This window comes from Anoplophora glabripennis, unplaced genomic scaffold, assembly GCF_000390285.2.
Source record: "Anoplophora glabripennis isolate ALB-LARVAE unplaced genomic scaffold, Agla_2.0 scaffold115, whole genome shotgun sequence".
Classification (NCBI taxonomy): Eukaryota; Metazoa; Arthropoda; class Insecta; order Coleoptera; family Cerambycidae; genus Anoplophora; species Anoplophora glabripennis.
The window spans coordinates 160,010-175,005 of record NW_019416234.1 but is presented as its reverse complement, the minus strand read 5'-3'; the positions used below and the strand labels follow the sequence as shown (position 1 = coordinate 175,005).

The window sequence follows — 14,996 nt, the reverse complement described above, 5'->3', positions numbered from 1 at the left end:
CGGTGACAAAATCAGGCATCTGAAATTCCCCATTTTAGCAATCTGTTCATCCATATTCATGTTTCAGTTGTAATATTCTGGAGTCCAATAATTCCAGCCGTGTATTTGACCCAATTCACTGCCGTACTAATATCATGGTATTTTATAACTTCGTTAAGATCATTGTTTGCTCTTTATTAATTCCAAATGTTGTAAAATGAACGGAAATATTCTACAAAATTTACTTTAAGTTATGGACCAAGCTTTTAATATTTCAGTAAATAAATTCTACGTCTAACAGACATATAAATTAAACAATACTGAGCAGGTACTTTGATTATTTTTTCTGTTTTCTAGAAATTGTAAACTTTCCAACTTCTTGTTAATAGTATATTTTCTTTTAGATGTAGTAAACTTCATCAACATCAAAACAAGGCTTTTCATCGTGTTATTTCTGTTGACACTGACGAAAATTGGATTGAATTGACAAATCCACAACTTTCTTTATAAATTCGTTATACCAAACTTCTGTTACAAATGCCCATAGGGCTCTTTTCACCATTGTCACTTAAATTTAGTTAGGTTTAAACTGCCAATTATTTTGATAAGTGTTTTGAGCCTTGAAGTCTAGAAAAATGTTCTAGATAGCTTAGAAGGGATTCTTTTAGACACCAAAGCAGTATGTATAACATCTGTATAATAAAAAAAAATGATTTGCAACTTAAGCAGCTTAAAAGTTAAATAATCTTGGTCTTTACCTGTTTTGAAAAAGGTTGCTATAAATAACTCTAGTTACAGAACGTACTTTGTTTCACTTTCAGTTGGGTATTTTGCCGCATCAGACAAAAATTAATGTTAAATAAGTGGTAAATAAACCACTATTCTCAATTTTTGGTTTTCACAATATGTTGTACTTAAATAAATTATTGTTTATATTTTTTATGTATATATTTACAACAATCCGTTGGCTTTTCTTATTCTTTAAATAGTAAATGTTTTTTTTATATTTCTTACTGTTATCTCTTCTTTTTAATACATATTTCAAATTTATAGTAATTCGAAACTAGCTTCTAATTGATTGTTGTGGCATTGGAGTTTATTTATTTATGATTAATTTTTGAATTAACGCGAAATGTGAGGTACTATTACAAATAAATATTTAAATATATACTTCTAAAAAATTTTAAAATGTAAGCGAAAGTAACAAATATTTTCTAATGTACATATTACCAAATGTATGGTATATTAAAAATTAAATGTATATACAAGGTGGTCCCGAGATAATATGCCAAAATTCATGGGTAGATTCTCTAAGCAAAAATATTGCAATATAGCCGATCTTACCTTAGTCCAAAAGTTGATAGTTAAAGAGATACAGGGTGTTAAATGTAAAATATTATTTTAGTTTATTTACATTTATTTCTTAATAAATGCAAATATCCACACAAAATTTTTGGGTTTGGGTTTCTTTGGGTAGAGGAATTGAAATATGTTCACATTTTGGTTATAGTTTGTAGCCCATTACCTCGGGACCACTCACCACATTTTCTTGTGAATGATAAAAATTCGTCTAACAAATCAATATCAATATTTAAATTAAAGATGAAAATAAATTTATTACACCTTTGTAATTTTACATAAATCTTCTACAGAGAAAATTATGGTATACCAATTTTATTAATTTTTTTCTTGTATCGTGTAGCAATATACCTAATTATCTCAAAATCATACTAATCTAAAAATCAATATATTTTTTCATAACTATTAAAATGCCTTTTAGAAAAGTATGAGTTGGGTACCTAAGCTATATTATTTATTTATTATTCTTGATATTTTTTATTTTAATGCTTTTGTTTATTAATCTTTATCCTGGTACATTATATTATCCTTCTAAACACACCTGCAATCGATAAACACTAAAAAAAGAAGTTGTAGCACTAAGCACGCTTAGATAGGAGTAGAAGGCACATAAGCATGAAATCACTATGCACATATAATAACTAATCTACAAATTGGGAAATATTCGTTTGAAGACATATCTTGATTAACCAGACTGGCAGCAAGTTCTTTTTTAGCACAAAAATTACTGGCTAATGTAAGTCGTCCTTAATTCCCATCGCAATTTTCATATAGATGAAGGATATTAAATAGTTCCAGTTAAAACGTTAAAAGCCACGAAAATGTGGACTGCTTAAGCACAGTCTGGCGTTTATAGAATGTAAATGCCTTAATTATAGAACTTGCCGAGCTAAATCCATAATTTTAACACATTTCAGGAAAGGCTATAAAATTGTCTTTTATATTTTTTCTTTTTAAAGGAATGCCGTTATTATCTATTAGTAGCTGTAAGAAAGACTTACGATATAAAATACGCCTTTAAATTCTTTTAAAAAGAAGAAAAATATAGTTAAAGTATACATATACATACACAAGTACATGTGGGTATTATAAAAAAATAATTTATCCCTAAATACTTTATTTTCTAATTAATTATTAAACTTAGTCACTTTTACATTCCACATATTATTATGCTATTTATAAGTAGACTTATATTTTTATAATTATAATTAAAAACTAGAGACTTTTCTGATTAATGACCCAATGTATCTACATTGCTATACTCATATAATGATATTATTAACTACAAAACAGCGAAACACAGGTAAAATTGTAAATATTTGCTTTTTTGAAAACATTTTTAAGCTTATTTTTCAATTTTGTTTCTATTTTTTTATAATTGCAGCAAGCATTTTTCAATTAATTTTCTTGTTTATAGGGACCACTTCGCAACATGCCTATCTCCGATTTTAGAAAGAAGAAGCTCTTGTACGTCTTCAATGTATTTTTTGGTAAGTAAACAATGTATAAATTATTAATTTGTTTCATTTCAAATCAAATTCTCGCAACTTTGACTATAACCAAAGAATTTAACTAGGAATTCTATTTCCAATTTATTTACAAAAAAATAATAATCATTTAAATCTGAAACTGAATCAACATATACTTGTAACCATGGAATGATTGTATAAATATATATTAGGTGTTAATTTTGTCTTGACATCACTGTAAATTAATTTATTACATCTACAACATTTTAATTTTTAAAGCAAACGCTTTTTATTCACGGAAAGAAGTTGTATCAAAAATTTACACAATTATTGACTACAGTTTATATAGAAAAAATGACTATACACATTATATATGTATAATGTTACAAACACAAGTCAAAATAAGTTAAAAATTTTAAGAATATTGTCATATAAGAACTTCTGTTCTCGAAATCTCCATTTCTGAAATGCAAAAATCAAGTTGTAAATCAAAAAAATTAAATGAAATTGTTGAGGAAATTGTAACTAGCATACCAAGGCACTGGTTTATTGTATGATTCTTTTCACGTCTAATTTCATTTTACTAATACATTACAAACAAAATTTTCTTTGAATATATTCTTTTGTTGGAACAATATTTAAATATATGTGTAACATTCTTTGCTTGATTGCTACTTTGATTGAAATATGAAATTAAATTTTTTAAAATGCTTGTAACTTTTAAACAAAAACGTATCGGATCTATGTTCATATAAGAAAAATTGTTTGAAATGAACTACCATCTGTCAAAGTTTGTCATAGAGCTTATAGAACACTCTGTATATCAAGGTACATGACGAGGTTGCCATGATGGAAAATGTAAATATTTCATATATAAATAATTGGGAAAACAAAATTGTCTTTATCTTATATATAAAATTCTCGTGTCACAATGTTCGTTCCCGTACTCCTCCGACACGGCTTGATCGATTCTCATGAAATTTTGTGAGCATATTGAGTAGGTCTGAGAATCGGCCAACATCTATTTTTCATACCCCTAAATGTTAAGGGTGGTCCACCCCAAAGTTTTTTTTTTGTTGTTTTTTGGACAAAATTTTATTTTTTTATTTTTTTTATGATGTGGCCTTAAAAAATACATACAATCCTAAATTTTCACCCTTCTACCATCAACCCTTATTTTTTAATAGCGATATTAGTAATTCAATAATTTTCAACCCCGGTCGATAACTGATCAATTATCACTTGATCATTTTTTTTATCCCCGCCAGGCGTCGACCGGTGTCACTTCTGACCCAGTAAACAGCACGGAGTAGGGATGAGATCTCTCTCACACAATGAGCCGTTTCTCACTCCCTACATTATTATTGTTTGTGCATCAACCATAATAATGACATTTACTATTACTATTAATAAAAAAATATACACGATATACACTGAATAACACTAAATATAATATAGATGGTAGAAGTGAAATTTCTTTATGAAAAATCTACTAAAATAATCCTAGGATTAATTTATATAAAACAACGTTTGCCGGGTCCTTCTAGTACAACTATAAATTAATGAATTTAATGAATATTTATCATCTGGAATAACCCTTACTATATATTGGTGACCCCGATGAAGAAATTTAGTAACCATCTGAATGATAGGAGTTTTAATCCTAGTCGAGACTGGTTGTTGCAGTTGAAAGCAATTTGAAATGGATTGAGTTTTATTATTATTTTTTTTCATTTATTCGGAAGATATTTAAGGATGTAGGTTTTTATTTTGAATACTTCAGTAACCTGTATTTAGAAAAAAATCAAAGTTATATATATTTTTTTAATTTTAACAAAGCCTAGTTAAAAAGAAAGTATTTATTTTTTTTGTAAATTAGATGCACACTAAAATAAAAAGGTATCTTTTGACAATTTTCTTTAAGTTTAGTCCAGTCTTGCTTATGTCTACTCCGCAGCAAAATATCTTTTAAGGTTTTGGGAATATAAAAATAATCACTGTAGACTTTAGATTCGTATCCAAACAGTGCTTAAATGTTGAAAAGACCGGCCCTTTTAGAGAAAAATTTGTGTCCACAATATGTACCTATGAGAGGATATATTTTTAATTTAAATCTTATTTAAATTTGAAACGGAATACTATGGTGTAACATTAAATTAACGTATCCCAATATCAGCAGTCATTGCCTGCTCAATGAATAAATTTCAAGGATGGTTAGCTTCAAATTTCGTGGTTAATATTTATTTTTCGCGCCGTAACTACAACAGGGGTTTACAACCCAGCAACGCCCAGACCTAGTTATTTGCCCCTAGCCCTGTATCATTCACGGGGATTGCGATTTTAAAGGTCTCGAGTCTTTCAGTCTTACCTTATCATTTCCTTTCAGACAAAGTTTCTCTTAAGTAATATTAATTTAGTGGATTACAACTGCTCAAACACAAAAAGAAAACTCGAAGGTAATTTAGTGACGAGTTCTTGTTTGCTCTATAATTCATTAATTGTTTGCCCGCGAAATTTTCCACATTAATCATTGAAAATAAGCGCCTTTCTTTTTTAGGGCATTAAAATCTGCCGTTTACGGCTCATAAACAACTCATTTAAAAATTAATTACGACTGACGGCTAAAGCCAGCTCGTTTATATGCTCGGAAGCGATTTTATGTAGGACGGAATATTTTTATCATTTAAACTGTAAAGAAATAAATAAAACTAGAAACTAATTGTCTATAAAAAAATTAATGAAGACATAAAAACTAGACAGGAAATTAATGAGGTATGTAAACCTACTTATAAATAGGTACACAATGTACAGGGTGTATTTAAATGATGGGGATCAAATTCTATTGATAGTCTTGAGACCAAAATTTGATAACTGGACCAAATATGCATTAGTTTGAAATTGCTTCGTTTGCAAGTTGCAGGCTATTTAAATTTTTGAAAATTGTCACAAATAAGCAAATGTCTAGAAAGAGTTTGATGTAAATAAATGTAGTTTGGATTGTCGGCATAATTGAATTAAGGTAAACATTTGCTGAATTTGTAAGCATTATATCATCCAGTGGAGATACCTGAAGACACCCTCATTAAGAATCATTCTCATCAGTATGCCACAGGTGGAAAAACCGACGAATGATCTACAAAATTCAATATTGGTAAGGACGTTAGAATAGTCATCCACAAACGTCATTAGTATAAAAGTTTATTTCGTCTAGTGCGGCTCTAGTTCTGCTATCATAGTCGCTACATACCAGTAGATCAATTCTAATTATACGTATAAAATAAGGCTTTCGCCCAGTAGACACTTACAACGAGTAGTAATGACAATTAAGGTTTTGTGGGTAAAATCTGACCCATAAGTTTATTTTAGGCTAAAAAAATAATAATTTATAAATGGCTTGTAATACAAATCAAATGAAGGATTTTTTTCTTTGAAATAAAATTGTAAATGAATCGAACTCACTAGAATTTCTAAAATATTCAAATTTTTCGAAATTTTGGAATTTTTAATGATATCTCCCATTATCTCGGCCACCGACTACTCGTAATACAATACGTGAACTTTTACCTTTATATAGTTCTGTTGATAGGCCAAATCTCATTCATATAAAGTACCAACTCTTAAAATGTTTAGGTACATACAGAGTGACCCATTTGAAAGCGGGCCACCCTCATAACATTTTTATTTATGGAGGGATTTTTACGAAATTTTTTTTGAAATGTAGAGGGGGGAAAAGTGTATTTTGGGGCCAAGCGCCGTCCAGTTCTTTTTTAAACTAAGGCCTACTAGATCACATTCAGAGGCTGAAAAATCCAGAATCCATATTAGCGATTTTTTTAGAAAAAATCTGCGTACGCCATTGGATTCGGCGTCCCCTGAAATGGATCTGTACCAAATTTCATGAAAAAATATTCAACATTAACGATTCTGCGGCTAAATTGCTGTCAAATTGTTTAATATGCATAAAGAAACTTTTTATCTAGTAACCCATGCCATAATAAATCAATCACAACAAATATTTAATAACACGTTTAATAGACATCATTATACCAAAATACAATGAAACAGACAGAAAAATGAACGAGAAATTAACATAAAATTTACAAAAAATACAATAAAATAAAATTAACACACATGAATTAAATTAAATTCTGGATTTTTCAACTAAATCTCCATTTAATTGAATGAATATTTTTGTAAATGTTGCCTCTCCTAGATTTTTTTTTATGGGGGTTCATTAAAGAAAAAGTTTACTACACTTGTCTAATGAATGCAGAAGATAGGCATGCGCTGAAATTACAACACATCAATTGTCTAATGTTATGGCACACATTCAAAAACAATACAATAAATGCATTCAATTAAATGAAGATTTAGTTGAAAATTCCAGAATTTAATTTAATTCATGTGTGTTAATTTTATTTTAGTGTATTTTTTGTAAATTTTTTGTTAATTTCTCGTTCATTTTTCTGTCTGTTTCATTGTATTTTGGTATAATGATGTCTATTAAATGTGTTATTAAATATTTGTTGTGATTGATTTATTATCGCATGGGTTACTAGATAAAAAGTTTCTTTATGCATAATAAACAATTTGACAGCAATTTAACCGCAGAAGCGTTAATGTTGAATATTTTTTCATGAAATTTGGTACAGATCCATTTCAGGGCACGCCGAATCCAGTGGCGTACGTAGATTTTTTCTAAAAAAATCGCTAATATGGATTCTGGATTTTTCAGCCTCTGAATGTGATCTAGTAGGCCTTAGTTTAAAAGAGAACTGGACGGCGCTTGGCCCCAAAATACACTTTTTCCCCCTCTACATTTCAAAAAAAAATTCGTTAAAATCGCTCCATAAATAAAAATGTTATGAGGGTGGCCCGCTTTCAAATGGGTCACTCTGTATAATGTTTTTCAGAAGTTATATGGTGTCTCAAAATTCACACAAGAAGTAATTTTGGTAGAAAACACAGGTTTTCAACTAAAAATAGTAGATTTTTTATTGATTTATAAAATATATGTTTATGCATGGAATAGCATATCGGGTAAATGGTCTCCACGACTTTGCTGGCACATACGCACTTTTTTATCGAAAATTTCCATGACCGTTTTGCATAAATGCGGCTAAATTTCGTTGATACTGCGCTCAATTTTCTCTTTCAAGGCCTGGATGGTCGTGGGTTTGTTGGCATAAACCTTAGACCTCTAAAAAAAACCCAAACGAAAAAGTCCAACGGCGTTAAATCGCATGATCTGGACGGCCATTATGATCACCAAAATGGGAAAGTACACGAACAGAAAACGACTCAAGCAGTGGGTAATTGAATTGTTTCGTGGGTTATATGGCATGTGGCACAGTCTTGTTGAAACCATGGGTCGTATCTTGCAATTTAGGCACAAAAAACTGGATTATCATGTCGCGATAGCCAGCACCATTAACTGTTATTGCCTGATCAGTCACCATTTCGAGGAAGAAGAATGGTCCGATGATGCCTTCATTCCAAAATCCGCACCAAACTGTGACAAGTTGTGGATGCATTTTTTTACTACAATAATCACTCGTGAATTTTCTGAACTCGAAATGAGACAACTACGTTGATTAACAAAATCATCAAGATGAAAATGAGCCTCATTGCTGAAGACAATTTTGTTCATAAAAATAAAATTTCTAGGGTCGTATTTAAAAAAATGAAGTTGATGATGGTCCTGGAGAGACGAAACGTTACATATAAAAATTTATTATGCCTTTCGATGAGGGCAAAAAGTGGCCATGAAAAAGTGTTCTTCTTCTTTCAGAATCACCTCAAACAAGGCTGAAATGAAACAAAAACGGATTTCCAAAATTTCGTTTTTCTTTCACATATTTCGAATGTTGGTCCCCTGATTACGCAACTTTGCCCTCATTGAAGCTATTTCGTATCTGTTACGGTTTCCAAGATCCCTGTAGTGAGAAGCGAATTTGTAACAGCCTGTATACATAATTATTCAAAGCAAATGAAATATATTTTTTCAATAATGATTATAGCAACATTTTTGCTAACCTTATAACGTAACTATATGCTATTAAAATTTGACCAAGCATTTTCATGTAATTCATAGAGATGTTATTATACAAACAATTATCTTGTTAAAGTACACCTACTAACTTAGATTTATGTTTTAAAAAATAACAAATGCAAAACTTTTGCAGGAACAGATCAAGTAAGTACGTAATTATTTTAATATAGCGATACTTTCATACCTGAAAAATTCTATACCCGAAATCATAATATGAAATAGTAAACAGTATCAGCTAAGTCAAAGTTATACTTAACAGTAACTTGCAAATACTCAGGATTTCTATCTAGAAATAGATTATTTTTAATATTGGCGCATTCGCCAAATTCTCGAACATACAAAAAAAAAAAATGCCATTATAGAGACTACTTTAATATATCACTTTAAAATGCTATTGCAGAATTTACAATCGATAAATATAAATACTTACTTCGGTGAAAATATCAAAGTCTATTATTTTAGTGATTTATTGAAAATTACTTTTGGAATAAATGTTAAACGCCACAGACTGCTAAAAATAAAATTATTGTAGTCTGAGAAAATTCTACAGATGTCACCGTTTTAATATTCATGAAGTTAATCGAAGTACCAATTAGGATGGCCTTATTTGTGGTTTAAACTGATGGAATATCGATGTAATATCAAGGTTAATAATTTAGAGACTTGTAGAATTTATAAATAAATACGGGTACGTTGGTATTGTTAACACTTATATTGCCAAGCAGTGGCATTTTCATATTTAAAACTGTTTTGGAAATACTACTTCACGAAGCGAAATTTCAACATCAAACTTCATTAGTCACATTTATATTTTCTACATACAGTGTGTTTTTAAAGTCCTAGTCATATCTTCTTTGGACCATTTTAGGCTAAAAGGTCTTGATGAACCAGAAGTCTAAAGTATCTGGTTTCCGTGATATAAAGTGTTAAAATTAAAAAGTTATTTTACGTGGATTGATGAAATTTGGTTTTAATGGTTTAACTGATTAAAGGTAAAAACTGTATCGATGTACAAATATCAACCGGTGCCCTGTCACTACTATCTTCAATTTACATTCTACATCACTTAGTTTTTTTTTTAGAATTTAAGTTAATTAGATTCTTAATTGTGTTTTAAAGAAAAAAAGAGTTATTTTCCTTTTATTCGATAAGTCAGTTATTTCTGAGTTATCACTTTTTTAATTTAAAAATTAATTTACTACACAAAATTATTAAATTCACGAAAAACTTACAGAAAGAGTGACCGCAAATTCCGCCCGATTTTGAGACTTTGACAGAGGCGACAGGAAAAATCCTAAAAATATTCCAAAAATATCCAAAAACTCGTCATGAAAAATGAAAATGGGCATCACTTACAGTTTTTCGAAAATTTTCGAAAATCACCCTTATTTAGGGGTTGAAAAGACAAAAAAAGTTAACAAATTAAGAATCATCAACAGTTGTAAAACCCCAAATATTTCTAGGTTGTTATCAAAATAATATTATGAACGTGAAAATATCTAATTTCGTATTTGGTACGGTCTTGTCCAGATCGAAAATCAACCCTTAATATCCCTAAAGGGGTGAAATCATCCCCTAAACGCCTAAAAATGCAAAAAATATATTAAAAGCTACAATTTTTTTTTTCTTTAATACGTGATAATTGAACCGTTAATATCCCACAATCTCTAGATCCGATGGAAAATACCCCTAAATGATGGTAAAACCACCCCTAAGATCAACTATATACGTATAAAAGAAAAAGAAAAAATTATAACTTTTAATATATTTTTTGCATTTTTAGGCGTTTAGGGGATGATTTCACCCCTTTAGGGATATTATGGGTTGATTTTTAATCCGGACAAGACCGTATCAAATACGAAATATTATTTTGATAACAACATAGAAATATTTGGGGTTTTACAACTGTTGATGAATTGTTCACTTTTTTTTGTCTTTTCAACTCCTAAATAAGGGTGATTTTCAAAAAACTGAAAGTGATGCTCATTTTCATTTTTCATGACGGGTATATCAATATTTTTAGAATATTTTTAGGATTTTCCCTGTCGCCTGTGTCAAAGTCTCAAAAACAGGCGGAAAAATTGCTTTTTTGCGGTCACTCTTTTTTGTTTCGAATATAATATATTAAATAAAACAATAATCATCAAAAGTCCACAAAAATCATTACCGTAAAAATTTTGTATTATCTGAGTATTGTTTTAAATAAAAAAAGCAATAATAATGCGAAAATAACCCGTTTTTAATTTTTGGGAGCTTTAGTTTGAAACAATTAGGAACAAATGTCCTACTGAATTTCGAAAATTCAATAATGTTTTTACCATTAATTAGTTTTCAGTTTACATTTCATCAACCTATTTAAAATATTTTCAAAAATACTTGGGAAAACGTAATATTTCTCTTAAACTTCAGCATCCTCTCAGAAACCATTAGCTTTAGGTCCTTAGTTTATTAAGACTTTTTTGTCCTAAAATGAGTAAAGGAACACATGTTAATGTCATGTGATAAAGTTAGCACATGAACTTAAATTACAGCTTTTATATTTTACTGCAATCGAGTATCAGCTGTTTTGTAGAAGAAATGTCTAAATATAAAAATGTCTACGTCAATTCGCATTTCATTTCATTTCATTATCCGTCACACTTGAAAACAGCAAAGTGTCGTATATTTATACAAGTTAGTTCTTGCATTGGATTTAAGCTGAAGCTTCTGGAAACTATAAAATTGCATGAAAACAGATAAAATAACATATAGTTGGATACTACTTTTTCCTATACGTACAATTAATCACAAACCAACTTATGCCCTGTCGTGTTTGAATGCTGATTGGAATCTCGGTATCCTTTGTGATAAATCTGTCTGAAGGATCTATTCAGGTGAGCGATTCAAAGTGAAAAAGGAAACGTATAGTTTGCCTCACGTTTACATCACATTCATCAGACAGCATATAATGGCCCCCAAGGAATTATTCTAAATAGATTTATGTTGCGAGGGTTCCCTTTTCATCCGCAGTCCCTGAATAAACTTACAACGCACATACCAACTCATCCCTCAGAAATGCATATTAGATATAAATTTATGTAGATATAAATGCAATAACGTAAAAAATGTAAAAACTTGAAGTAAAAGGTTTCTATTTCTATCAGAGTAATTTTTAAAATTTCTTGCAACTTTCTACATCATGTGTAGGGTATTTTCTTGGTTCGTTTCATAACTTCATCAGATACTTGTTTTATGACTTACTTTAGTCTCCAAACCCTTAACGAACAAAAGGGTCTAATCACTGTTTTTGAGACAGTGTTTAAATTAAATTAGAAACACAGCAATGTTGCGACAAATTTTTAGGGCTCATTGACACACATGGTTTTTACATATTAAGTTTTTCCAGACATAAATATTATAGCTGACTAGTTCAAGAATTAGTTGATAGACTTTTTGAATGTTACCGATTTAATAAAAATTTTTAACTTAGAGTAAATTAAAGTTTTGAACAAATTCGCATTTATTTGAATAAAAGGTAGTCAAATTAATATTATCCATTTTTTCATAATTATGTAATTGTTGAGCAATTAGAATGCAAGATATTACTTTTATCCACTGAGAAAGAGCGGGTAACATTGTCACAGCTTTTGGATTTTTACTCGTAAACCGTGCCTTTACAAGATATCTTTTCCTTTCTCAATATCAACGTTTCGAGACTACCATCAGGACTGTTAAATAAAAACAAACAAATTACCAATGTTTTGCAGAAAATACAATAAAGTTTATATAAAAATTACATTTGAACATACTGTATGTTTTTCTGTGTTTTTATTATTATATTCTAATTTATGTTATTCGTACTAAATAGATAAATATACAGGCTGTTACAAATTCGCTTCTCACTACAGGGATCTCGAAAACGGTAAAAGATACAACTTAGCTTAAATGGCGGCAAAGTTGCGTAATCAGGGGACCAACATTATGCCTCTAAAAAATCAAGACTAACGTGATTAAATTTCGAAATATTTGAAAAAACCGAAATTTTGGAAATCTGTTTTTGTTTCATTTCAGCCTTGTTTGAGGCGATATTGAAAAAAGAAGAACACTTTCTCACGACCACTTTTTGCCGTCTATCGAAGGGCATAATCAATTTTTATATGGAACGTTTCGTCTCTCCAGGACCATCATCAACTTAATTTTTTTAAATACGACCCTAGAAATTTTATTACTTTTTTTGCAAGCTTTCATGGCCCCCAATACTGTACCGCCTCAACCCGAACAAGATGCAGACGTTTTGTCTCGAAAAATTCATCTTCAGTGTATTCGTTCCTTTATCTAAATTTTTTATTTAGATTTCTTTGTTTGTTGAATTATTGTACACTGTAAGTGTCGTTCGACCCTTCGCTTCCAATTTTTTTCTTGTTTTACTAAAATGTATCTATAGATATTTGATCTAAATTGATGAGACATGAGCTAACGATCAATAGTTAAAAGATCGGCTCACATCCAATGAATAAAAATAGGTACGTTTGACGAAATATATATTTTTCATATATTTTTATACATTTTTACAACGAAAATATTACAAAGTCCATTTTGTGACATCACAAATATTTTTGAAAGATGTGCGTAGGCATATTAAATACAGAAATTCAATCAGTAGTGATTATACAAATATGTCAACTAATGGGAAAAGGAGAATGCGACTAAGAATTCTAAATTAATTATTCCTAATGTCTTGTTTGCTAAGATGAGACCTCTCTCTGTGTAGTAAAATAAAACGCAACAGGATTCAGTAAAAATTGAGAACTTATTAACTTTGAATTATGATAATAATTGATTCATGTTCTACACACTCATGAAACAATGAGACAAATATCATAGATGTTAAAAATGTATTTGTAAATAACAGTAAATGAAAATTGCAAATCATAGTGTAATCTAAAGTTCAGTTGTCTTCCAAGTTAGAAGAAACTTTTAATTGAGGTTTGTGATACACTAGAGTGTTTCTGCTCACTCATAAATATGTTAATATGTAACTAATCAGCTGTTGGAATCTTCACACTTTGCACCTAGAAGGGGTGCAATAATTAAGAAATATCACCCGCTAACGAACGCGTTGGAGGGAAAATTAGCAGAGGCGCAGACTTACTTCCGCAGATTGCAGCTCAATGAAGTTCCTGGGGACGCTTTCCATGCACAGGATTAAAATGGATTGTACCTCCACACATCCAAACTTCGCAAGGTGTGACTCTGAAATATTGGGGCTAGGCGTTAACGCTTAACAACTTCCTAATTAGATTAGAGGTTTCAAAGGAAATTACAGCCCACTGGAAGTCGATACGTGCCCGTATTAAAATTTCTCATTCCACTGCCACCTACTTTAGAAAATAGTTGTTGTCTCGAGACTTTTATTGCTTCTATTTATCCGATGTAATTTAGAAACAGTTGAAGTCTAAACGAACTTTCGGGAACTGAATCCGAAAATTAGTTTTAAATAGTTCAGTAGTGGGCAACTTGAATAGCCAGAAAATAGTATGGGGATGATTACAGTTTAAATAGTTAATGGTCTATCTTTTAGTTTAAGAACACTGCTACTATTCTGAAATAAATAATTCTTAACTGAAGATTATCTTGGCAAATTCAAGTCAATATCAAAATTATAGACATTTAAATCTTACTGTTATCCATGATAGTATTATGCTCTTCCCCAGAATAAAATTAATAAGCATTTGAACGACTCACTTATATCTTCGATTACCACACAGAACAAAGAAGTGAGATATAATGAAAAAACTTTCATAATGGTACATATGGACACTATTGATACATTACATTATCATGATATACCACTGTTGATCACTTGATGTTTAGTGTATTAGAGTTGTTTCAAAATCTTATGAGCTTTGACCTTCATATGCGCAGAAACATAATTCCGACCGTCGCGTCGCCTAAATTATTCTACATCCTAAAAACATTACATCTATTATTCACAGTTTATCTCGAGCTCTCGTAGTGTAAACAAGCCTTTGATCCGACAAATATCATAATAAAATGCCCTATTCTTTATTATTTTAATTTAAGCAATAAAAATATATATAACCAACGTTCTCCAGTTAACTTTATTGATGCCGGAGCGCCTAAGTTCATTTCTGGTT

The 14,996-nt window shown here is 30.1% G+C and overlaps 1 protein-coding gene across 1 annotated transcript in view; it reads left to right on the top strand.

Moving 5' to 3' along the window:
* The window catches only part of LOC108904392 (calexcitin-1), a 227,852-nt gene that overhangs the window by 142,101 nt on the left and 70,755 nt on the right, over positions 1 to 14,996 (top strand). Inside the window, exon 3 of the mRNA XM_018706919.2 lies at positions 2,756 to 2,828. Within this exon, the coding sequence (XP_018562435.1) occupies positions 2,771 to 2,828 (58 nt within the window). The 5' untranslated portion in view covers positions 2,756 to 2,770. The remainder of the gene's footprint in view (positions 1 to 2,755; positions 2,829 to 14,996) is intronic.